At 44.6% G+C, this 26619-nt stretch overlaps 1 protein-coding gene across 2 annotated transcripts in view; it reads right to left on the bottom strand.

Moving 5' to 3' along the window:
• The window catches only part of ZDHHC14 (zDHHC palmitoyltransferase 14), a 272603-nt gene that overhangs the window by 63142 nt on the left and 182842 nt on the right, over positions 1 to 26619 (bottom strand). For both annotated transcript variants that reach the window (XM_079146777.1, XM_079146778.1), the window contains exon 3: positions 3382 to 3540. In XM_079146777.1, the coding sequence (XP_079002903.1) occupies positions 3382 to 3540 (159 nt within the window). The remainder of the gene's footprint in view (positions 1 to 3381; positions 3541 to 26619) is intronic.

Below are 26619 nucleotides of genomic sequence, written 5' to 3' on the forward strand. Positions count from 1 at the left end.
GTGGAGCACATGAGAGGACTTCCTGGACCCATCTGGCTTTTCTCTCCTTCCACCACCTTCGCACCAGTGACCTGAGGGTCTGAGAGAGGGAGGGGTGCCAGGCCTGAGCTGCTGGTTGTTTAAAAATGTTCTATAAACTCAAAGATCATCTAGACGGACAAACGAACCCAAATACTCTGCTGCAAATGTGCAGAAATGGTGTGCAGAAGTAATAGGGAAACCAGGCAGACAGAGGAAGATTGAGAGACAGCAGTGGAGCTAAATCAAGGCCCAGTAAGAGAGACAGAGAGAACACACACACTTCCATTACTGCATATTGTCTAAATCCTACCAAAAACACCCAAGCTGACTGCCATGTTGTGACAACGAACCTTGTTTGAATCTGCTATCCAGGAGCCCAATGGCAGGTGCTCGCTGCCCTTAGTGTGTGCCAGATCTGTTCTGGACGCTTTGATGAGTACCATCTCATTTACTCTCTTAGAGAAACCTGTGAGGTAGCCCTGGGGTCACCCTGTTTCACAGAGGTGGAAACAAGTGTCCAGATAACCTGCCAGGTTCTGGGATCACTCAGCGACAGGAACAGCGTGCAGCCCTGGATCTGCATGTCCCAAGAGCCAGGTCCCAGCCACGAGTTCTACTCACTAGTTCTATGTTTGCACCAGCATTTGTCCCCCCAAAAGTCCTTCCCTCCATCCTCAACTAGAAACTCATAGTCCCTAAAACTTAACTCTCATCTCAAACGTATTTAACAAAGGAAAATACTCTTCCCAGCCACCGGAGAAAGCACATTCTCCCTCTCCCCTCTCCTCATGCAAAGCAAGATTTATCTACTGTGCCTGGGAAGGGCCAACCCAAAGCTCTTCATGACAAGGGCAGCACATAGTCTAACCCTGGCTTTCCGCTTTCCTGTGCTTTTCCCTTGCTGCAAAAAGTAGAATTCTTTCAGTAAAAACTTTCTATCTAAAAATAAACTACTGGCAAACTCTGCCATTACCCGTCTCTGTGGGAGACATCTGCTTTCCATTCTATTTTCCCATATGCAGAAGGTTCAATCTTCTGGTCATGACAAAGGCCCAAATGTCATGGAATTAACTGCAAAACCAAAGCTATGCAGGCTTGAATAACTGCATGGTTTTTTAAAGGAGTTCTATGAGCAGCTTTATTGTAAATCAGTCTTATGCTCCTCACCTGTGCTGTCCTCCATGAAGACAGGCTCTAGTTAGGCTCAGCCGAACCCAAGCCCAGGACTGTGGACCAGGCTTAGAGGTCACTGCTGGTGGTATGCCACTTGGATCAGCCTCCTCCTCTTGACCCACCACAGACTTTGCCACCTTCTCTCCTTTTCCTTTCCCTTTGCGATTAGGATCTCTGGTTTCTAGAACACCTCTCTGCTGGTTAGTGGGACGCTGGATTATCCATGGTGACTTTATTCTCAGAAAGGCCAACACCTACTCCTGGGTATTCTAGACCCATGGCTCTATGACCGCTGGTAGGAGAGGACACTATTTTAAGTGGTTTCACTAAGGCAGAAGCACACCATCAACTGGGGAAAAGCAGATCTAATTTTGGTAAGGGGTTTTTACATGCAATACATCAGGGTTCTTTAAGGGACATCTACGCCTATGGGCAATAGTGGGAAGAAACTGTGAGTGAACATATGAGCTTTTAGAAAGTGTCTGACAAGAATCCAAAGGGAATTTTAAAACAGTAAGTCACTCTGAGATGGGAATGAAAGTTTTCATCATGACTAAGAATCTAGCCTACAGATAAGAAACAGGATTGAGACCAATTGATGGAAATGAAGAAGTGGAAATGGGGGTGTCTAGAAATGGGTAAAGGTTTTGAAAATGAGAAAGTGAAAGAAGTGCTCAGTAAACACTTCTGATTTGCAGATAACTACTCCCTGCAGACTAGAATAATCCCCAGGCCCATAGGAGAGGGCGTACAAAATAACAGGAGCTTATGTGAGTAAGAATAAGTTACATATTGTCCCACCACGCCAGAAGTCTTGAGGTCAAAGTGACAGCACAAGAAAAGGCTGCCAACAATCTAAGAAGCCCTGGAAGATATGTAAGCTGTCATGCTGTTTTGGCTTAAATGTCCTTGAGATGGGTATGGGATAGGCATGGCAGGCTGGCGTTGCCAAAGAAGGGTACCAAATCAAATCACGACTGTCACTTGTCCTTGTTGAAATCCTAGTGTGCCCCACCTTGAGGCCTAGCTATAGTGTTGGTCATCGCACCTGCAGAGGAGTACCATGTTATCAAGGAATTGTCCAGAGGAAGCCACTAAACCATCAAGACAGCAGTAGTGATAACAGCAATAGCAGCTAACAATTACAGATCATTGCCATATCTGGACCCAGGCCCACCAGTGCCACATCCAAGGCTCTTAACTACAGACTCCTGACTACACAGGAAGGATGGAACAAAATTCCATGCTGTTCCACGGAAAGGCAAAACTAATAGTAAGTTTTATTAACAAAGCCTGATAGGGAAAACATGGCCTTTGGACCAAATTTAAATTATTAAAGTTAGAATGAGCTAAATTTAAGATGAATAAAAGATTGCTTGGCACAACAGGAAGCAAACTATAAAATTTTATTTTTCTCAAGAAAAATGGAGACTCCAAGCTCTAAGACTCAAGAAGTGGGTTAGAAATCAGTGTCACCAGGGAAACAAGGCTTGTTCTGGGGTGTATTCCTATCTCTCAGGTATGAAGTAACAGAGGGGTCCGAGTTCATTCCCCCAGGAGTGTCCTTGGTTGCTTCTACTAGAGGCTGGCTGTGGGACTGAGGAAATGTGGGACATCAACACTGGTGAGCCTCTGTCTTTCTAGCTACTTTGCCATCTCCTTGCCACTTCACCGGGACCTCTGGGCTCTCACCTTCCCTCTGCCTGCTTCCCTCATCTGTCCTGGAGAAAGCGAGTGGACAGAGAGTGGAGGTCCTTTGGTTTCTGAAGAACAATGATCCTAACTCCAGCTCCCTGAAAGAAGAAACCTCCAGCCTCTCCTCCTCTCCCTGCTTAATCCAATGCTTCCAGCTCCAGAAGAGAACTGAACAAAATGTGTGCCTGGCCAGCCGGTCAGGCCATGCAGGGGCCTCGGGCTGAAATGGCTTTATAACACTGCGCTGTGCTGGGGGAATTGAAGGCCTAGGGCATTGCAGGATGCCAGGGGGGGGGGGAGGGAATGAAAAGTAAGAGATTGGTAACTGTAGGTCTGGTCAGTGCAAATGGTGGCAACAGGCAAATACACCGAACATCAACCATGAATGAGTCTTTTCATGGAGAAGGATTAAAGAGAGGTACACATCAACCCTGCACAACGCCTATTCGGAGCAACCGAACGTGGCCGCCAGCGCCCCAGGCTCCTACTCACCTACGCAGTTATCGCACAGGCTGCAGTGGGAGGCGCGAGGGGGCCGGAAAATCTTGCAGGTGAAACAATACTTAAGTTTCACAGTCTGGCCATTGATGATGACTTCTTTGGTTCTGGGAGGTGGGCGGTACCCCCCTGAACTGGTGCCGTTTGCAATATCTGCGGAGAAAAGAGAACACTTGCCCTTAGGATCATCACTTCAAACAGGACGTGGGGATGCATGCCTGTAATCCCGGCGTCCCTGGAGGCTGAGGCAGGAGGATTGCAAGTTGAAAGCCAGTCTCAGCAATTTAGCAAGGCCCTAAGCAACGTAGAGAGACCCTGTCTCAAAATAAAATATAAAAAAGGACTGGGGATGTGGCTCAGTGGTTAAGCGCCCCTGGGTTCAATCCCTAGCACACACACACAAAACAAACAAACAAACAAAAAAACCCCCATCACTTCAAGGACTGCTGGTCTTCGCTGCTGGCTGCAGGCCAGGCTGCTCAGTTGCTGGGATCCGGGGGTAGTCACTCATACAGGGGCCAGGAGCCCCGTGATGGAGCTCTGGCCAATGAAGTGAGAGCAGACGTGGCCCCGCCCATCTGGAGGACCGCCCCCCGGAGTCCCGCCCACTCCCTCCCCTCCCATTGGGCAGACTGCAGAGGAGGTCTGCCCCCCGGACCTGGTCTCATTTGCCAAATTCCTGCAGTGTCAAGCCCCAGAAGGTTCGGCTTTTACGTGTTTTAGCAGCTAGCCTTTCCTTGACTAATGCAGTGCCCTAATTAATTTTCATGTTCAGGTGGCTACTCCACACCCAGCTCAGGGGCCAATTGGCCTCCTCAAAAATACCAGGTGGGGGACAGGAAGCCGGCATATACATTTCGAAACATTTTTAAAAATCATTAATGCATATTTAAAAATCATTTCTACATTTTGTTTATTATCGGACCCGCACCTTGTTATTTAGAACCAGTTCCAATAGTGTTGAAGAAAAAACAAATATGTCCATTTTAAAAAGTTTCATTTTATCTTCCCCTCCTTGGCTTCACATCAGCATCACCAGGGGAGCTTTTAAAACTAGCCCAGCTCACGGAATGCAGACGAGTGATGTGAATATACAGCGGGGCCGAGAAACCCTCTCCATAGGAACATAAACGTCCAGTTCTATTCTCATCCCGACTCTCACAGCCCGATTAGGCTTCTGAAAAGAACCTGGAGCAGCCAAGAACAGAAACCACAGGTGCACCGAGCATTGCGGGAGCGCTGTGAGGCCTTCAGCGCGGGCTCTGGAGCCCTCAGCTCAGGCTCTGGAGCTGGCGACGGGAAAGGCAGCCGCTCAGTTTTAATTCACAACCCTTGAAGGACATCAGATCCAGACTCACAACATGCTTTTGGCTGATTTCCAAAGTGACAGGACTCAGTCCCATCATCCACTCGTGTCCTTCATACAGACAGGAATTATGTGGGGGCCTCTAGAACTGGTGATATCTTGGCCTTGTCATCAGAATTCTGATTTCATTGGTGTGGGGTACAGTTTGGCATCAAGATTTTTAAAAGCTCCCCAGATATGCCAATCTCTCTAGAGAGGCCCATTGAGAACACTGCTCTCTGGGGCCCTGTGGCTCCACGTGTGGTCCGCAGAGCATCCATGTCACCCAACAGCTCAGCTGAGAAACAGAAACAGGTTCTCAGCTCGTCCCAGCTACTAAATCATGATCTGCATGTATCTGAGATTTACCAGTGATTTGGGCACCTTAAAGTTTGAGAACCTGATTCAGGGTCTTGAAGATATTCTCCAGGGCATACGTCATACACACGTGCCTTCTAATGAGGTCTCAAGTATGATAAGGAGCCCAACTCAGAGAAGACACTTTACTTCAGATGAAGGGCTCCATAAGTAAATGCTCACGGTGCCCCAAGTCTTTTCACATTGGGGTCTCTGGAGGGCTTCACTCATTGACAGGATCTACAGTTCACCTGTCCTGATTCAGGGGCTCAAACGACCATTCTCCTGCCCCCACACCCCTAGCCTCCTTTAAGAGGCTGTGATAATCTGCCCTCAACCTTGAGCCTATCACTTTTCGGTGATAGTAAAAATATCAATAGGGGAATATTTTGTGGCTACCAGCCGCTGACTGTTCATGGCAAATTAAAGTTCCTCTTGCAGGTTGCAAACAGAGAGGGAGTAAGTTTGGGAGGGCCAGGATGGAAATGCTAAGTCACGGCCTTGGCTCTGCCTCTTCCTTGGGACCAGCCCTCCTCCATAGGACCTGATGAGGCAGAACATCCCCTCCTGGCATGTGCCCCACCTGCCTGGCACCCTGCTGACTACACCATCAAATGGTGCTAAATTCAGCTCCAGAAGCGAGCACTCTGGGAAGAAGGCGGGTTTTTCAATCTGTTCTGTACTAAGAGAAGACAAAGAGGTGGCATGGTTATGTGTGTCCCTAAGTATCAGGGTGAAAAGAACTGGCTTTGAACACATCAATGTAAAGGCAAATCTCTGCAGGCACCTACTGGGGCTTCGATAAATTAACGATTGGGGGCTTCGGTAGCCGTAGGTCAGTGTGAAGTCGACTGTATTTACTTAATTCTTATAAACATGGGTAGAAAAACTAGAGGGTCAGATATAAGTTTAAAAAGATAATCAAACATTTGTGCTCATTTAAGCAGAAAAGTTTGAAGCTGAATTGTGAAGTCAACTATTTTAAAATACAGAAATGGCAAACTTACCAGCTAGAATCACTTACAAAGCTTAGTTGTGAGTAGCAATGACTTGGGAAAAATAAAACAAAAAACTCAAAACAATAAACTAATCTTTACTAGAGTTCCTTACGATTAAGGAAAAGAAAATTTAAACCTTGGATATAAAAGTGAGCTGGAAGCTTGAATTCCACAGAGATAGCAAACTGAAGCTCGAGAAGTGAACCCACCCCTCCAACCGGTGGCTAGGTGTTCCAGAGCTCTGGATGTGAAGGAAACGGAAGGATCAGAAGACCTGGGCCGGGTTGTAAAGTGTTGGAAGGACCAGGGAATGAAAAAGCAGTCCACCGATCTTGAAGGAGGACTTACTCTGGGCAACACAGTCCTGCGTGCGGGCTGTGTGGGGCCCGCAGTGGCCTGGGGGCACTTGTGGCTGCCTGAGAAGCTGGCAGCCTCCTGGCTACTCTTGCTGCCTCTTCTGCTTAGACTCGTTCTCTTCACAGCCCTGGAGAGTCTGTCCAAGAACCCTGGGGCCTCTCCCGAGGGCCTGCTCTTCTTGCAGCGCAGGATTCCCGGCAGGCTGTGCTCCAAGCCCCGAGGCCTCGCTGTGCTTCCCTGGGAGGCCACGCTGTTCTGTCCTTCAGTGACGGCGATGTTGCAGTTTCCCTTTCTGCTGTCTGCGGGAATAATCCTGCCTTTAAGGTCCAGTCCAGGCCTCTTTTGTGAAAACAGTTGGCAGGCACAGTTGCTTATTTCCTCCCTTGGGCTCTCATTGCACTTAATTCATTTATTTATCTGGTTAATCGATCTTGCTATGCTTCTGCTAGATGCCAGCCCTGGAGCTGAGGGCTTCATACACCACCCTGAGGACAAAACCTTTTCTTCTCCATCAGTCTGCGGCCATGGCTGGTCACAAAGCCTTTCTCTCCTCAGTGGAGAGCACCAGCCTCCGGGGCCTGAGTTCCGAGGCACAAGGGGTGAAGCTGATTGTTCCTGCTCTGATATTCAATTATGCTGGTTTTGGGGTGGTTTTTTACCCTTCTTTTTGTTGTTGGTAACAATTGCTGCTCTGCTTCTTAGGGCTGCTCTTTGTTGTTTAAATACAGCTATTGACAAGAATAATCAAAGCCTACAGTAGCTAATAGTTCAAGAACACTAGAATGCTGGGTAAAAACCCCTGAGTAGTTTCTGCAAGTTCCTGTAAGCCAGTATTTATTTCTCAAGGACAATTTCATGCAGAAACACTCTGAGAGAAAGTGTAAAGCTTGAAGTGGTCCTTACCTTCACAAAGACCTCCGCTCCCCAGTTGTTGAGAGTGGTGGCAAGAGGCAGACATAACAGCAGCACCACATCTAGTATTAACCTTGCAACCAAACCCAGGGAAAAAGAATCCGGGGCCTTCAGAATGGAAAGGGGAGGCTGGTCCGTGTGTGAGCTCAGGGACCAGAAACTGCCACTGACGGGTTGTTTCACTCAAAGAGAAGCCCTGGGCTAGCCACAGGCTCAAGTAAGTGGACGGGGACAGGTTCTCCTGCTCTCAAAGCCATTTTCTGCAAGGGAAGTCATCTCCTCCTCCTGAAAGAATACTGAAGCCAGAATTGGGAACAGGTAGTTAGTGTAGAAATAGGGGATCGGGTCAAATCGAGGAAATGGAGGCCATAAAATCATCTGCCTCTGGAAGTTGGAAACTGCCCCTGGAAGAATGGAATGTCAAGGATCTCCAGAGGCCATTGATTACCAAATTTACCTGCCTTTATCAAGGACTGCAAGCCAGGAGCTGCTAATTAATGCCCCCTGGGCCCTTGCCTGCCTGAATCACCTTGGCCCTCCCCCTGCCCATGGCTTCTCACTTAATGCAAAACCAGGCCTAGTCAGGTGGGCAGGAGGGAGAGATAAGGGGGGAGAGAACTGGAGAACAAAAGAGAATTTAACCTATAAAAGATGTAGGGTGGCTCACTTCTGGGGACTTTAGAACATCAGCCATGGCCCCCTTCTTCCTGCCGGGAGAAGTCTGTATTATTAGCTTTAAATAAAACCTGCTTAATATGCTTGCCTTGGCGTGCTTCTCTAGTGTTCAATCCTCAACATTAGAAGGAGCAGAACTCGTCACCGGTAAACGGCGGTATCAGATTTGGAGGTCCCACGGAGATTTACGCCAAGGTAAGTAAGCTTCTCTCTCCACGCACCTCACATCTGTTTGAGGTGCATCTTTCTGTCTCTTTATTTTTGGAGGGCAAAATGGGCACCCGTCGGCTACTTAAATGCAGTTAGTGCAGCCGCCATTCTTAAGACTCGGGTGAAAGATTTCCCGGCCCAGGCAAGTTTCCAACCCCTGCTCTGTAGGCATGTTGGACTCTGCTGAAGCCGTTTCCTACTTTTCTGTCCAGGCCCGGAGCGCAATTGCCGCCAGTACACAGTGTCCCTAGTCCTGATCTGCCCAGGATGCGTGGAGGTGGAGGAAGGGTTGGAACAACTGCGGGGTTCTCGGCCCGGGCTACTCTCGGGTGGACCCCAAAGGTTCCTTCTCTGGACTCCCCCTCCCGACAGCCCTGAGGGGTATCCAGGGTGATCGGTAGATGAATGGCACTGAGGGAAAGCGCCAATTACCTTTGCCTCCGTATGGGCCGCACAGTGCACAACACTCCCCACATCCACTCCCTCCTGGATGCTCCCCTTCCCTTGCCAGTCAGATATTAGGAATTCAAGCTGTAGGATTAAGGCCTGGGATGATTAGTATGAAAATGCCCAGGTTCCCTTTGTTCGCATAGTTAGCCTTCACTAGTCTAGATATCTAGAGTCTCCCCATTACTGTTCCCGTGCTTAAATGTGCTCACGGTGTTCTCTTTAAGCTGCAAGAGGGAGGCATTTAAAAACCCCTCCCTCCAAGCAAAGGGCGTTATACGCCTAACAACCAACAGGTGTGCCCCCACCCAGGGCAAAATGATAGGCAAAAAGCACACTTTTTACTTTTGTCATCGTTTTTCATAATTAGGAGTTTATAATGGCAGGAGGAAAGCAGTAATGCCCTTAAGTCTGAATCCTCCCAGGGTCCCTAGCACAGGGCAAACTAGGACCCTAGCACTTTGCCAAAGAAGGCCAGAAATAACTTTGGCAAAGCCAGGTAGTGAGAGACGGGTTTTTCTGGACCATAAGGAAGCTCAAAGTTAGGGAGACGTCCCTAACATTTCTAACTCAGAAGGGAGCTTCTCTCAACAGTATTGCCAGGTTCACCACTAGCCTGCATACTGCTAAATTGCAAATGATCAAGAAAAGTGCCTTTCATATGTTACCATGCTTGACATCAATAATCTACCATGAGAGGAGAAAGCCTTGAGGAATCGCCCACGAAGGGAGGAAAATGGAGGGGACCCTCCCAACTTAAGACAGACAAAAATAAATTTAAGGAGGCTTTTGGAAGATCCTAATAAATATTGAGATGTTTTAAAACTTATGCCAGGAATGATTTCACCTGGAAAATTATGCTATTAACCATCTAGAGCACAGGCAGTTCCCAGAAACCATCCTAACTGGGATTGGAATAATGAGTCGGATGCCTAAAAAACTATTATGCAGCCTTCAGGAAAGTCCTGCTATTTTCATAGAGAGACTTAGGAAAGCAATAAGAAAACACACCACTCTGAATCCTGAATCCATAAAGGGCCACCTACTTTTAAAGTATAAATTTATCATTTAGTCAGCCCCAAATATTTAGAGGAAATTACAATAATTGGCATGTGGCCCTGATCAATCCTCAGATGATCTTCTCCAGCTTGCTTCTTCCATTTTTAATAGACATCAAAAGGAAAGAAAAGGGAACATATAGGCAAGAAAAAGGACTTATTAAAGATCATTCAAATTGATAGAAACTTTTAATGCCTTGCAATAGTCCATTTTAGGAGTTAAAAAGCAAACTGCGTAGTCCAAAACCTTAGAATAATGAAGCAGTAATTTCCCCCCCCCCCGTAGTTCTTAATCCATACACTTTTATCTTGGATTCCAAGTGCTGCTTGGTTTACTAAGTTAGATTTAAAAGATGACTTTTCCTGTGGGTGCTAGACTCTGAATGGCAATTTCTGTTTGCCTTTGAGGAACCAGATACTGTATCTCAACTAACCTAGACAGTATTGCCTCAGGATTTAGATGGCCCTCACCTGTTCTGGACAAACCTTAGCTAAGGACTTAACAAAATTCAGAGATAAAACATCTGCAATTGTTCTCCAGTAAGTAAATGACATCCTCTATGTGCCTCCACCCAGGAGGAATATCAAAAGGCCATTTTAGAGCTCCTAAACTTCTTAGCTAATAGGAATTTAAAGATCTCAAAAATAAAGCTTAATTATGTCATCAACAGGTTCAATACTACAGAAAATAGCCACTATAGGACAATATTCTGCCCCAGGAATATCAAGAAGGGGCCTTACTTCAAGCTCCTGTCCTCAGCTTACCTATGAAGCAAGATTTAACCTGTTAGTCACAAAGGGGAAAATAAATCCTGGATAAGTAGCCATAGGCAGGTCAATAACCAATGGCATATCTCAGTGAGGAACTTAGCAAAGTAGCTTCATTCTCAAAGGTAATGGAAAATAAGTTCTCATAATTTTCTTTGACATCCAACCTGTCCTGATGAGATGGCTAAAATGCCCTAGGCACAAGGTTTCTGTTAATAAAGGAAGCCTAAAGGCTCAGTAGGAGACCGGTCTCAAACCCAAGGGAAAAAAAAAAAGATAGAAAGAGCCTTATCTAAACTCCAGAAAAAGTAAATTTTATGGTACTTCACTAAAGTAATTAACGGCCGTATCATTTTTCCAGGACTCTTGTTTTTTTAATTATGTTTTTTTGAGCTCATGATTTTTTTTGATCAGTTCTATTTTTTATTCAACTAGAATTTTTGAACATCTGTTACATTGCAATGGAGATTCACCTATAAAGTTACAAGGCCTTTGATTTTGTGTTATTTGTATGTCGTGCTGTCTGATGTCATGTTTTGTCTGAGCGCTCCTAAAATTAAAATAAAAAAAAATGGATCCAGATACTCTCAATTGACGTGATTTAAAAAGGTTCAAATTGGGTAAACTAATAAAAGTAAAATGTCTTTGAAAATAACTTGCAAGTCTCTAGGTGGTCAAGCTAATAAAATATTGATGTTAATAAAATGTCTAATATCAATTGTTTCTAGGACTTTTCTTCAACAGGGAAGAGAGCAAATACTGTTCAGGACACTTGTCTGATATCTTGGTTTTTACAGAATAAGTGAATTAGAGTTAACATGCATGGGATTACTCAAATGTGTTTGTAGAGACATCGGATTAATTTACAAAGTTAAAATGCTAATTATTAAATAACATTGAGTACTTTTAACTCCTTAAATTCCATGGGGTATCATACTTGAACATTATTGGTGTTTTCATAGGTTGGTAAATAAAAGGGTTTAAACTTGCTTTGTGTCATCACTAAACTAAAAACAAGGTTACTAAAAGTTATGTCCTAACAAGTACAATTCTATATACAAAGGGTCCCAAAAGTTTCCACTGTGTTTCAATTAGAGTACTCTAAACAACAAAATATTTAATCTTATTAAAATAGAGTAATTTATCTAAATTCAGAAATTTCATAAGAGTTGTTTCAGAATGTGAACAAAAAGGGGTCAACAAATAGGAAAGAGAAAATAAAAGGTTCTGGGTATGGAAATATATTTAGTAAAAGGAAAAGAATGTTTCTGGGTAAGAAAGTGCTTGTGTGATGAAATACATGAGGGTCTAAGTAAGTGCTAAGAAAGTCTGTGTAAGTAAAGGGCAAGTTTCAACAAGTTTGAATGTAACTAAGTTGGTTGTATGTGTGTGAGACAGCTAAAGCTATTTAAGGTTTTTTTCCTAAGGTGAAATACTAATGTTCTAATATAAACCAAAGCTCAATCTATATGGTAAAATGACAAGGATTTCTTAGAAACACTAATTTACTCTTAACTTTATGTCTATTAAGTTTTATTCTTTGGAACAATTAGTTTTAAAAATTAGGGGTTTATACAATTATGGTTAAACAACTGTTAGATTATTGTACTATGTTACAGAGTCTACATTTTTCTTTAAAAACTAAATTTGGTAAGATAAAAGTGTCAGGGTAATTGTGAAATGGTCACTAGTTGTATATTAAATGTGTTCATATTTTTCATGTACACAAGTTTTTAAAGCAGGAAATTTATCAAGCTTTGCTATTCTCCAGATTAAACTTGTCTGTAATGGTAATCTTAAACTTACAAAGAGTAAATTTTATTGGGGATTTATTTCTATCATTTAATGTTTTATTATAGGACCTGTTATCAATAGGGTATATGTAAAATTTGTTACTTTTTACACTGAGATAAAAAATTTCAAATATAAATGTATTTATAAATGTTAGAGCCTGACTTGTAAAGATTAATATTGTGAAACATGAAAACATTTTGCCACTTAAGTTAAAAGCTCTCTCAAACTTTTTTTAATTCATGTTTTAGATATAATGTTAAATTGTTTTAACTAGTGTTCATATAGACTCAGGAAACAATATATGTAAACTTCTTAAAATGACATTTAAGAAAGAAGCAAAGATCAACATCAGAATTAGAACACTTAAGATCTGTAAAGAGCCACGCCTTACCTGAGATAAGGCTCTGCCTCCCACTTCACTGTGTGTAGGATAGCTCCAAAATAAGCCAGACTTCAGCTTATTTAAAGTTATAGTCAAAAGATTGGTTCTTGTTGTAAAAGTACTGTGATCTCAAATAGGGGATATAATGTGGTCCTCAGTCAAAACTCAAGATAGCTATTATACAAACAAGATATATTTTTACTCTTGCTAATTTCATTTAGTAAAACTGTTACCTGTTGATGTTTTGCAGAAGTAGCTGCTTCAGGAACACACAACCTAGGTAACTTGTGATAATAAGCCATCACCTATAGAACAGATAGTGGTAACTTCCAGTACTAATACAGACTCCTGTTAGATAAGAGTAAATAACTGTAAAGTTATAGACATTGAAGTTGAAGCCCAGTACTCTTACTTTATGACTGGTGAGACTGGCTTGTTGGATAATTAAGATCAAACTTAGAGATTGAAGTTAAATACAGAGGTCAAGAAAAGTCCATATTTGGGTCTTGCCCTCAACGTCAGCCTGAACCCATGGAATAAGAGAACTTCTCTAAGGAGCGTTGCAACTCTGGGTCACACAACCTCCTGATCAAGGAGATTGTTGAGACTAGAGGATGAAAAATCACCCAGTGCATTTGCTGCAGAGGAGGGTCATGGAAAAAGGGAAACATCCCTTAATGCTTCCAAAGGAAGTCACCTCATCAAGAGACCCTGCCTAACCAAAGTCACTGGTGGAACCGGGAAGCCGCTCTTAAGTTCTCTAGGAGTGACCCCTGTGGGAACTCAGCTGACTCTTTAACAAGACAGGAACCAGGTCAATTTGACCAGCTTGATCTTAGATACCCAGCAAAACAGTTAAAACCAAAATATAGCCATTCTTGGGCATTTAAAGGAAATAATAGTTAAATGTAACTTAAGATGTACACTTGTACTAGCCCACTAGAATAAAGACTGGAAGCTACAAATGAAAGAAAGATTCTTCAGCAAATGTGCCTGAATAACTATCAAGAGAAACTGCCAGAGTCAGAAGTTTTAGGCAGTTTAAGACCTTTCTATGCTACACAGGTATGATTATCTAGCCCTAAATAACAGAAGTATAGAGATCTCTACTAAACACAGGTTATACCAATAAAGGGATATTTTACAAAATCAGATGATATTAAGTAGCTTAACTATATTTTCTGGGGACATCAATGACATTAAGAGTTAAATGTCATGTTTACATTCCTGACAACCTGGACAATGTTAAAGTCCCCAAATAAAGGCCTTGTCCTCTCCAGCCTTTGCTAGGCCTAGTTATGGGAACAATTTCTCAGTTCTTCCACCTTCTGGTAAGAGATTGACTTCTGCCATTTTCATGATACTCAGTGGCATGTCTCAGATGCTGTAACATTTACTTTGTACTACTCTCATTTCAGTACTTATGTCTTTTTGTTCTTCTCTCATAGAAGCACCCACCCCCAGATGACTTTACAACCTGCTCTTCCCCCAACCAGGCTTCTTCCTGGGACTCCTCGATTGACCCGATTTTTAGAAAAGGAACTCCAAGCTGCTTGCCCCACGCCACCCACTTCCAGCTCGAAGAAGTCAGAGCGGTCATCGACCTCCTTCCCCAGCAGCATGGAGTTCCTAAGATTAGAGGGGGGAATGAAGCCAGAATTGGGAACAGGTAGTTAGTGTAGAAATAGGGGATCGGTCAAATCGAGGAAATGGAGGCCATGAAGCCATCTGCCTCTGGAAGTTGGAGACTGCCCCTGGAAGAATGGAATGTCAAGGATCTCCAGAGGCCATTGATTACCAAATTTACCTGCCTTTATCAAGGACTGCAAGCCAGGAGCTGCTAATTAATGCCCCCTGGGTCCTTGCCTGCCTGAATCACCTTGGCCCTCCTCCTGCCCATGGCTTCTCACTTAATGCAAAACCAGGCCTAGTCAGGTAGGCAGGAAGGAGAGATAAGCGGGGAGGGAACTGGAGAACAAAAGAGAATTTAACCTATAAAAGATGTAGGGTGCGCTCACTTCTTGGGACTTTAGAACATCAGCCATGGCCCTCTTCTCCCTGCCGGGAGAAGTCTGTATTATTACCTTTAAATAAAACCTGCTTAATATGCTTGCCTTGGCTGCTTCTCTAGTGTTCAATCTTCAACATTAGAAGGAGCAGAACTCGTCACCGGTAAACGGCGGTATCAATACTACAGCTCTGTTGACATGGATGCATGTTATGGTTCCAATCCGAAGTGAACCCAAAGACCATGTGCTAAAGGCTTGGTTGCTAGCCAGGGGCACTATTGGAATGTGGTACAATCTTTAGGAGGTTGGAGGAAGTGGGTCACTGGGACATGCCTTTGAAGGGGATATCTTTTCCTTGGTCCCCCCACACTCCATCTGTCTTTCCCTTTTTCTCTCTCTCCTTCCTGGCCACCATGAGATGAATGGCTTTGCTCCACCATGTGTCCCCCATGATGCTCTGCTCAGCCCAAGCCCACAGCAACAGAGTCTTGTGATTAGGGATTGAAACCTCTGAGACTGAGCTAAATAAATTTTTCCTCTTTCAGTTGCTTATCTCAGGTATGTTGTCACAACCACAGAAAGCTGACTAACACAACCCATTGGCCTCCTGCTCCAAGCTGTTAGCAAGTAATGGCGTTTTGCTTTTACAAAATGCAAAGGGAAAAAAAATCTCAATTTTTGCAAGATGTGGATTAAGATTTTTTTCCTTAGTGAATGATTCAGAGGAGTGATATTCCCTGGGGTATTTAAGTTTCAGAGGTCATTAACTAGCTGCCAGAGTGCCTTCCAGGATGGTAGGAACCTCTCTGATAAGAGTTCAGTTGGAATGATGACAAAGCCCAGGGCAAATATAGCTTTATACTGGAGTTGTCATGGCCCTATCTCTTTGTGTGCTGGAGTCCAGTCCTTGGAGGCCACCGACACCCAGCTGATGGACCTAACAAATCTTCCTCGTTCAGAAAGCTCTTTCCATTGGTGCTGTGCAGCCATTAGGACAAAAACCACCCAATCTTGGAAAGGCAGACCTATCAGGAAGGAAGATAGCAATTTTTGAGCCACTTGCCAGAATGTCGTGGCCTACAATCTGTCAACTTCCAAGCTCACAGGAAAATATCCATGATGATTAGCTATGTTAGACAAGCCAACTTCTATTACGGGAAAAGTAGAGCGAATTTGGGTCTGTTTATCCATATTGGCTAGTCTTCACTCAAGAGAGTAAAATGTGAATATTTCCTTGCTAATACATCATATAGCAGCCTCTTTGTCTTTACAAGTGCTTATTGACAAATATGCACACAGGGGCTCACAAAGGGACGTGAGTTCTCCATTCTTTCTCCAGTTAAAAGCTTTATTCTGCAAGTGAGTCTTAAATGTTGGTCTTCAAGGACTGAAAGTGATGCTGGGCGAGCTCACTGGGCAGTTTCAAAGCTGAGCCAAGGTGGGCAGACAGGCGTTTCCTCTGCCTTGTCTCTGGCCCATCCCAGGAGAAACAGAGAGCACCTACCTGCAAAATCAAGAAAGCAAGGAAAACTCCCAGCAGCGGGTGGGGAGGAGAGGAAGGGGCGGTGACAAGCCTTTCTGCCCTTGCTGGAGGATGCTGGGAGATGGGAGCAGAGTTTCCCCTGAGGTTCAACCCACCCTGGTGGTGCTGCCATGCCGGTCCTGTGTGGCCCTCGGTGAGGGGAGCTGAATGGGCCAAGCATGGGTGCTCCCTGTTCTGAGTGGCAGGGGTGTACAGGGCGCAGCTCTGGGGGCGTGCTGACCAGGGTGCCAGTGGTGGGCAGGTATGAGGGGAGGGGCTGTGTGGGGCAGAGGCGGGAAACGGTGAGTGGAAACGAGAAACCCCTGATGACGCAGTGGCTCACACAAGCCCTGGTCACCCTTGATCATGAAGCTGGTTTGAAGTTGTGTGAGATGATTTAGTTGAGAAAGCACAAAGGATTTGGGCTTTTTCTAGACTTGGTCAACAAAAGGTCATGGGTTGATCTCCTTTAGATGAGAACCTTCTCAGGAAATAAAAAATGTCAGATGAGAGCTTTAAATAGGCACTTCTTGCCCCACGAGCACCTGACTATTTATGGCTTTTCAATAAAGCATTGAGAAAAGAAATACAATGGAAATATCTGTAGAGAATAGAGTAAAGCAATCTTTTTTTTTTTCTGTCTCTTTATGGAGAATAGAAAAAGGTGACCTCTAAGATTGAACTTCATGTACAACTCAGTGCTAGTTTAACCAATTAACTAATTAATTCAGATATTTATTAGGTGCCCACTACATACCTGTCAGTCTTCTGTGGATACAGTGATGAGCAGGACAAGTCCTCTGCCCTTTGTGACTTATACCGTGGGGAGGGTAGGCAAACCCAGAGAGTGGATGTTTTTGATCATTTAAGTGTGCAAACAAATTATATTTAAAAGTAGACTGTATACCTGGTGGATGATCAGGATTACCTAGTGACACGATTCTCAACCAGGAGTTGAGAATCTGCCCTGCCTCCGGGGGAGCGTGAAATGTCTGGAGACATTTTTAATTGTCACAGTAGGAGGGAGTGCTACTGTGAGAAGCTGAGCCAGGACCTGCTGTTCACGGTGTGGTCCATGGACCGGCGGCATTGACATCACCAGAAAGTTGGTCAGAAGTGAATAATCTTGGTGCCCCTCCCAAGCCTTCTGAGCCAGAATCTGCATATTTAAAAAATAGATCTGCAGGTGACTCAGATGCACATGAAAGTTGGAAGCCCTGCTATGGGTGCAAACACTCGTTAGCAAGGACACACTTGCTGTCCAGCCAGACACCTGTTAACTGAGCTGAGAAGTCCCCATTCTTGCCTTTGCAGCACTCTGACCAGAGCTGTATTTAAAGCACGTGAGAACCTTTAAAAAAATTGATATTCCTCCCTCCTAAAGATGCTTATCTTGGGTGGGAGCTAGGAATATGAAATTTTACAAATGCCACCTGTGTACATCTGACGGCGACAGGTTTGTGTCCATGGCAAACACGACACCTGAAATAGCTCAACCCTGAGGCTGAGTTTCACTGGCAGGAGAATCCAAGAGGTCAGCTAAGGACAGAGATGCCAGAGAGGAAGACGTGCCATTTACAAAGATATCGATGTTACTCCAAGAGCCGATAGAGCTGAAAGTCTGCCCGAGGAAACAGCCAAGCCTGGTTTTTAAACTGTTCGTTTTTGTTGTTATTTATAACAGTGTGACGTTTTGTTCAAAGAAAATTCTAGAAGAACCTCAACATATGCCACCCACCAGAGTGAAGCGACCTAATTCCCATGATGACCCAAGCATGTCTGCCCCTTGCCCTGCCCAGTCCGAAGAACGCAGCAGACAGTGACTGTGGCCTAGAGTGGGTGCCAGAGTCGGTCGTGAAGAATGGCCGTAAGGAACTGAATTCCATTCGGGGGAGATCTTGTGCACATATGTGAGCTCTCATGACATTAGCAAGATGGTGCCACACATGAATTTTAATGTGACGATGGAGTGGTAGGCATCAAAAATAATTCCACAAGTACAAAGCCAAATATTCCTAAAAATAGCTCTGGAAGCATAAGTTCTAGAAAATTGGAACCCAGAATGCCATCGCTGTGATTCTTTTAATCTGGTGGAAGAAAACAGGCCTCAGTTTCTCCACATTTGGACTATGACAATTTGGGTTCTTGTAGCTCAGAGCCATTGTAATTCAAGGGGAGCCTTGAACTGCCAGATGCTATGACGTGCACAGCTATCAAAAGTACTTTTCTCAGGCCTGCTCAGATCCTGTAGGGCAATGTATATATATAGCTCTAATTAGTGCAATTAAACACAGAGAAAGAAAGAGCTCAGTAGCTGTGACCCTTTTAGTTTAACTAACTGAGTTAATCCAATATATGCTTATAGCAAAATGAAAATTAATGACTACCTTATTTTTTGCCACGCTATTTTTTTTCCACTTGGATGCAAAGCTTGCCCTTGAATGTAAAAGAAAGAAAAGTGGCTTTGTCCTTGCAGAGTATTAATTTCCCTCAAACGCTGTCAAAGTTCTCTGGGCACACACTCACACACTCACAAAACCACTGTCCTGCAAACATGCAGACCAGTTCTACTGAAGGCCAAAGTGAGAAATCCGTTTCCACAGCACAGGGCACAGACTCTGCCCTGGCAGAAGCTACAGACTACGGTGCAACGACAGGGATCAGCTTGGATTGTCCATGTTTGCAGTGTGGTAAGATAAGTGGATGGGAACCAGGGTACCGCAGGGCCTCTGGAAGCCATGCAGAGGCCGGTCTGACTCCACACCTCACAGGAAAGTGACTCGCTGCTGCTAAGTCTGAAGGCCCCTGGTAGGAGGGTATTAGCAAGGCCCCGGGGGCGGGGACTGCTCACAGAGCCATCTGCATGGAGCAATTGTCAGATTTTATCTTTAGCACCGAGGAGAAGAGTGAAGGGTCTCACCAGCACAAAAGCAGGGGATGCTATTTATAAACAGACCATACTTTAAAGAATAAAAATGTCCATCTAGTTGGTCCTACTTGCTCTCTCTCACACACACTCTCTCTCTCTCTCTCTCTCTCTCACACACACACACACACACACACATCTCATCAACAGATCATTTAAAGTGAGTAAGAATCTTCAATAATATGAATAGCATAAATTAATATACTCACAAACTTCAAATACTTTTTACGTTATATTAGAATAACCTGTTGGATAAGGAGGATGACTTCCCATGTACAACAGAAAAAAAAAACAAAAAACACCATAAACCTCTAGGAATAATCTTAACCGCCCCCCTGCAGTGGTAGATATGCCCCAAATGAAGAAATTATAAAACAATACAGACGTTAAGGAATTTTTTGGAAAATGAGGAGACATTCTGAATCCTGCAATGCTTTAAACCTGCCACCCTCCCCAGGTACTTGGTACATCGATTACAATGCTAATTAAAGTCCCCCTATGACTTGGGGAAATCTTGACAAACTTAACAAAATGATTCTGAATTCCACCTGGAAGAATAAATGGGTGAGCATTTTTGCCAAATGAAATCATGAAGGGAAATAATTAGCCCCAGAATAAATGAAGCATTGAAACAAAATAGAACGTCCCCAAATACATAATCTTAGATGCAACTTCTCTAGGATTTAGTACGTGATAAATACACCATTTCCAATTCAGTGGGGAGAGTAGGGATGATCCAATAAATGGAATTGGATAAACAGCTATTCATTTAGGAAGATAAAATCTAATGTTAAAGCTATATCTCTCAAGTATATACCAAAGGACCAAATATAAAAAATAAAACATAAAATAACTAGAAAAATGTACACAAACTTGTTGTATTTGGAGGGTGGCCAGCACTTTCTAAACAAATATGACAAGGCAGGCCACATAAAGAATTCTGACCACATAAAATTTTAAAATCCTGTATGTCAGAAACTCCATAAAAAGCAAATGTTAAAGCAGGAAAATATTTATTGCATCTACAAACATTTGTGTAACAATATATAAATATTGTTGCATATATAAAGAGCCCTTACAAATGAATAGGATAAAGATAAATATTCCAATAAGAAAATGGGCCAAAGAGATGAACAGGCCACTCGCACACAAACTCAATCAGTAAATACGCTTTTTTAAAAAGTTTGTGATTTGTGCCCACAAACAAGTTTCAAACAAGTGAAATGTCAAATGACAATATTTAGTACTGCTGAGAACAGGAAGAATAAACCACTTGTACTTTATATTGGTGAGAATATAAATTAATGCAACCTTCGAAGAAATAAGCTGTGTATATCGAAAATTTAAAACATATAAATCCTTTGGTCCAGCAAGAGCACTTACAAGGCATACGACTTAAGGAAATGTTCATGGATATTGATTGCAACATTGTGATTATCAAAAACTGGAAACTACAATGTTAAGAGGGAACTGGTTAAACAAATTATGTGATCATACAATGAAACACTGTATACCTATTAAAGATGGGGTACAATGACACACAGTGCATTGAGGAAAAAAATTTTCTAGATAGTAATGTTGCATGTGATTCCACATTTCTATAAAAATAGATCAGGCAGAGAAAGAAATAATGCAAGGGTACATCAAAATGTTAACCATGGATGTCTCTGCGTGGATTATTAGGATCCAATATATTAATAAGTTAAAATCTATTTTCATTTTCTTCTTTATTCTTTTCAAGCTTTCTAAAAATAATATATATGACTTATAGCAAACAAAAATGTAACTTTTAAGGGACAGTTTGAAAAGAGGCGTACATCGTTTGTAAGAGAGTGAGACCATAGATTTAGATGGCAGAGGAAGTATTTCTATTGCTTTGAAAAAACGAATCACGAGTGCACAGGTTTCGTCAATAATGTTGGGAGGCTATCCTTCCCATCGCTCCTGAAGACTGGGGTGAGTGAGGCCTTTCTCAGGTTCTTCCTTCACTCCCGAGGCTCTATAACAAGGAGGCCATTTCACTCATCACTGGGTCCACTCAAAGCTCCCACAATCTCCGGTCTCCTCCTGGCCCCCAGGCAGCTGTGGACTGATGCACTGGGCTGAGTAGAAAATCACTTAGCCCAGACTGAGTCAGCATGATGTTCAACTCTAAGAAAAAGTGCCTTTCTTGTTACTGGGAACTGCATTCCTTCATTTGCCAAAATATTATTCAGATGTTGCATCATGAGAAATGAAAGGGTGATGGAAACAGCAATCCCAGGTGTCAGGACAGAGCTATATTGTCCCTGCTGTGCACCCTCCAAAGGACTGAACTTCTGGGGGTGACTGAGGTCTGTCTGATGGGGGGCTGGAGAGAAGGGTTCCTAACTGTGGGGCTAGGATTCTGTTCAGGGCTTTCCCTGTACTCAACTTACTGACTCCCTTGTCCGTGACTTTGTTTTGATTAAATTTAAATTTGATTAAATTTGGTTAACACTGAATAACTTGCCTATGTTCTCTGCTATGGTTTAGGTGAGTGTACTCACAGGTCCATGTGTTAAAGACTTGGTCCTCAGGGTGGCACTATTGGGAGATACTGTGGACCTTTAGGAAGTGGGCCTATGGGCAGTCCTTAGGTCATTAACTTATTAATGTATTTGATCCTACTAAACCCTGCAGAGACATCCATGGTTAACATTTTGAGATTGTGGGACACCACTTATCCCAGCTGTATTTGCTAGTTCACAATGTGAGCAGTTTGCTTTGACATATGCTCTCTGCCATTGTCATCCTGGGCCTTCATCAGAGGCCCAAAGCAATAGGGCTACCCAATCTCGAAATGCAACTTCCAGGACCATGAGTCAAAATATACCTTTTCTCTTTATAAGTTAACTGCTTCAGGTATTTCATCATCGTGATTTCTTCTATTTTGCCCTTTCTCATTAGCACATGTAAAGTAATCACTTGTTTAAACTAAATCCAGTCCTCCATTGAACTAATAATCTCAATTTAACATCTACTTTCAGCAATTATAGTGAAATTTACTAAATATTCTTACTTTGGAGTATTCATGCTTTACTATCAGAGGCAGCACAGAGGAACTTACCAGATCACTACAGTTTCACCCCAGGGCTCTCCACTTATCTTTGTGGGTTCCTCAGCAGCCTTCAATGGCCAGGCCTGAGTTCTCAAAGGGACATCAGGCAAAAATGAGTCTCATCTGCACCTGACCGTAAGATTGGAAGTACAGATTTTGTTTTTTCTGTATTGCTCATATGTACTTGAATAAAGAACCATGTAAGCCTCATGCAATCACAATGTAAGGGTGGCAGAATTCAGATACAATACTTTTTAGCCAGTTTCTTGTGGTCAATAGCAGCACTGTCTAGATTTTGACACATGCACAGACTCTACTTCTTTATCTTTGTGTTCTTTTCAATGCTTACTACATTGAAATATCGGTTGCATTGGATTGAAAGGGGAGAAGAATTGGGTGTCTAGGTCCAGAGATTAGCCTATAATGGTCATCTGTTTCCACATATGACAAAAGGGTACATAATATAAAAGACAACTACTCCTAAGTGCCTATGATTCTCTGCAGCCACACAGTCACATTGATATCTCTGAATGTCTGTCTTCCCTTCTGGCAGAGAAAGAGACTTGCTTAGGTCTGAGCTTGGCTGACAACAAGAGTAGATCAGAGCTCAGTCTTCAGAGTTTGCCTCTGATTACTGACGCGCAGCCCTGGCCTGCCCCATTGGAGACAGCAGGTGCCAGTTGTCACCATCACGCAAGGGCAGTTTTAACTAATTTTTAAAAATTATTGTTGCCTTCCAGCAGGGGAGGAGTTTCTCAAGTCTTCTGTCAACTAACTTAGAAGAAATGTGACCAAGAAATCCCTTAAGTTTCCTGCCCAGTTTCCTCTCTGCGGGGACCTGATTTTCTGAGTGGGGTGTGGCAGGCTCTTCCCTTCTGATCGACCCCTGGGGCTGGTTTGTGGACTAGTGTTTCCCCTGATGGCAGCTGAGAGTGGCAGGATCTGGGGATGACTGAACTCAGTCGGGAGCCTGTCAGTCAACCAGAGTGCACTGTTCCCTTTCACTCAGGTTTCTGGAAAGTTCTAGAATCTCAATGCAGCCATTCACTACTGCCCCACAACCTGTACAACCTAGAAGTTTCCCTGAAAGGCCCCTGGGTGTTTGGTTTTGAAACAGGGGGTGACATGCGGCAACCCCCCACCTCCCGTCCACTCCCTTCCCGCAGGCCTGGGCCTCTGTGTCCCATTGGCATCAGGTCCTGGGCATGGACCACACTGTGCCTGCTGTGGAGGTCTGGCCCTATTGTGTTTGCATCCTACAGGAAGTAATGCTTGGATTAACACAGGGTGTGTCCAGCCAACACTGTTGGTAAGCAGAGCCTTCCGGGGGGATGTGTCCTTGCTATGGGTCTCCCGGCATCTTCCCAGAACAGGGTTTATAAACGAGACAAGAGCACATGTTCTCCTTTTAGACAAAAAAATTCTGCTCCTGGATAAGGCGTAACAAAACAAAATAGGTACCTGCCCCTTAGAACAGGACAAAGCAGGAGCTGCCTCTTCTGAGCAGTCCCATGTCCCTGAGACCCACCCCACTCCAGCCCCTCTTTTGGCATGGAGCCAGGGACGAGGTGCATGCATCTGCCACCCAGGAAACTTCGCCAGGGCTGCCCCGCGGCGTTCCCAAGAGGCAGAGGAAAACGTCACCAGGCATGGCCGTGGCTCCTCTACCAAGTTTCTGGGTCCGCATGGCTGCCTTCCAGCTCTGCCTTATGCACCTGTACATCCTGGGGTCCCAGTCCAGCACTGGGCCCCTAGGAGGCCATCTGTGGATCCTTGGGGAGCCAGCTCTGTCCCCGGGAAGATCACAGATCCTTGCATCCAAGAGTCCCAGCACCTGACCATCCTGTCTCAGTCCCTCTTACCTTCTGGGTGGCCTCTGCCAGAAAATGCAGAGCTCTTGAGGGTTGCTGGGCTTTTTCTCTGACATAGGTAGAGTGGGTGCTTGGGGGACAGTGGAAGGTGGGGAGGAGACAAAATGTGGAGATGCTGACCCTCAGTGGCTTCCTGGCTGATGGGTGGGCCCTGGCCTGACCTGTCTCTCTGAAGGGGCTGTTGATTCCCAACAGTGCATCTCTGTGCACATGCATAAAATGCTCCTTATATGTCTGGGGACATTTTAAGTCAGCAAACATCAAACACCACTGTGTATAAATATCACTTGTGAATGTGCCTGATGCAGGTTCTCAGGCCTTACGTCCCAGAGACTCTGAGCTGTAGGTTCAGGACAGGGCCTGGGAGTCTGCATTTTAACGAGCAGCTTAGGGGACTCGGTATGGAGGCCTGCGGACCTCAGAGTGAGAGATGGTGCTTCGAGACTCCTCTGCCCTCTGCCTTGTGAAAGTGGCCAGCTCTCACACACCCTCCTGAGGGGTCCCCATCCCAAATCTGCCTGGAGAGCAGCAGCTAGGGGAACCTGGTGATGGCTCTCCCAAGCTTCCCCCCGGCTGCCGCCGCAGGAATGGATAAAGAAGAGCAACAAGGGATAGCAGAATGTGGGCACCCCCTCCCCCACAGCTTCGCCCAGTAGTGTGGCGTCCGCCTGGGAGCTTCTGGAAGGGTTGCATCTCTGAAGTAGCACTGGCCCAGGTCCAGCTAGGACCTGGTCTCTGCTTCTCCCTCATGGGCCAGGCTCTGGGCCTTGGGTCAGAGTGAGACTGACCCCCAGGCCCCCTGCTCTTCTCCTCCCCAGTGTCTAACCAGGTTCCACTTCTCACCCCTGCCCAGCATCAGCTGCCCAGTCTGACCATCCCACACGCCTTTGCGATCACCTGTGTCTCCATGCGAAAAGCTCTCTGAGTGGAGGAGTTGAAGTTATTTTGTTGGATAAATCACAAAATCCATCTTTCTCACTAAACCCACACACCCTGAGACGCTAGGAGATAAAGGTCTCTGAGACCCTGAAAACATCTGTACATGTGTGTTTAACTTTTCAGTTCAATTCCACAATTCAAGAGCCACCCGAAGCTGCCGACCGAGCTCTGACTCTGCTGGGTGCGTGGGGTTTGCGTCTGTCATTCCATCCTGTGGGGCGCTGCTTTGTTCTGTCTGTCCCCACATTTGTCAGGGTACTAAGGATGGCAGGTGTCACACCTGGACGCTGCAACAGGCCTGGGCCTGGTGGGGCACCCACCTGCTGAATCAGGGTCTTCAGAGGAGGGCCCACTGTGCCTTATGCATTTGATTACTGAAAAGTAATATGCATGTGCTTAAAAATTTTTCTTTTACTGGAAAAAATTTCAGGCCTCCTTGGGAATACTAATCTGCACTTAGGGAGGGGACCCTTGGCCCCAATCAACACCTGGCACTAAACAGCCATGAAACAGGCAGTACGACCTCCACCACCTGCCACATCCAGCTCTGGCACCTTCTACCTCACTCTGCTTGGAGAAAGCAAAATGAATGTCAGTCTCAGGGGTGGCTGCAAGAGCCACTCTCAGGGACGTGTCTGAGGCTCCTATCATACAGGAGAGCCCTGCCTGGGGCAGCTGAGACATCTGAGCTCTGAGACCTGGGTTCCCAGTGTCCCGCTGCCCCTCATGTGGGCCACTTCCCTCTGATTCTGGACCACTCCAGTGTGTTCCTTCAGTCCCTTGTTCCTCATGTTGTAGGAGGTTTGCAATGAGACACCACGTCTCCCGTGCTACCAGGCATGCTTGGAGAACTCCTTGCTGTTCTCAGGATTCTTCAGGTTAGGACGTCCCCATGCCCCCCTCAGACAGGCAGGTGAGGCCATTGGACCCCATTATCCCAGTAAGGAAAGAAGGCACTTGGGGGGAATCTGGGGTTTTCCCAGACCAGGCAACTGGGGAGAGGCACGGCTTTAGGCGTGTGTTGAGGGACAGTTGCTCACTTATGTAATAACAATTTCTGATTATTTTCCTTTGGATTATGAAAGTATCACATACTCATCACAGAGATTTTGGAATATAAGAAACAGACAAAGAAGAAAAATCGAGATCACTTTCCAGACCAACCGCGAAAGAACTGTGTAATTCCTTCCTCTCGTTTTTCTAGGCTTCTGGAAGTATAAGATCAGAATGTATGTGCAATTTTGTATTTTGCTTATGTTCATTTAAAGATATCAAGGTAACTTTCATTTCTAAGTGATCACATATTTTTGAAATCAACATTTTTTTTTTTTTTTTTCAGTATTGGGGATCAAACCCAGGGCTTCACACACTCTGGGCAAGTGCTCTACCACTGAGCTACAACTCTAGCCCTTATTTGATTCTGAGACAGGGACTCACCTACTTGTCCAGGTTGGTTTCGAGCTTTCAATTCTCCTGCCTCAACCTCCCGAGGAGCTGAGATTACAGGCATGCGCCACAGTCCCTGGCTTGAAATCAACATTTAATGACCTCTTAATAATAGTCATCATAGACATCATTTACCC

Source organism: Sciurus vulgaris, assembly GCF_902686455.1.
Source record: "Sciurus vulgaris genome assembly, chromosome: 7".
Classification (NCBI taxonomy): domain Eukaryota; kingdom Metazoa; phylum Chordata; class Mammalia; order Rodentia; family Sciuridae; genus Sciurus; species Sciurus vulgaris.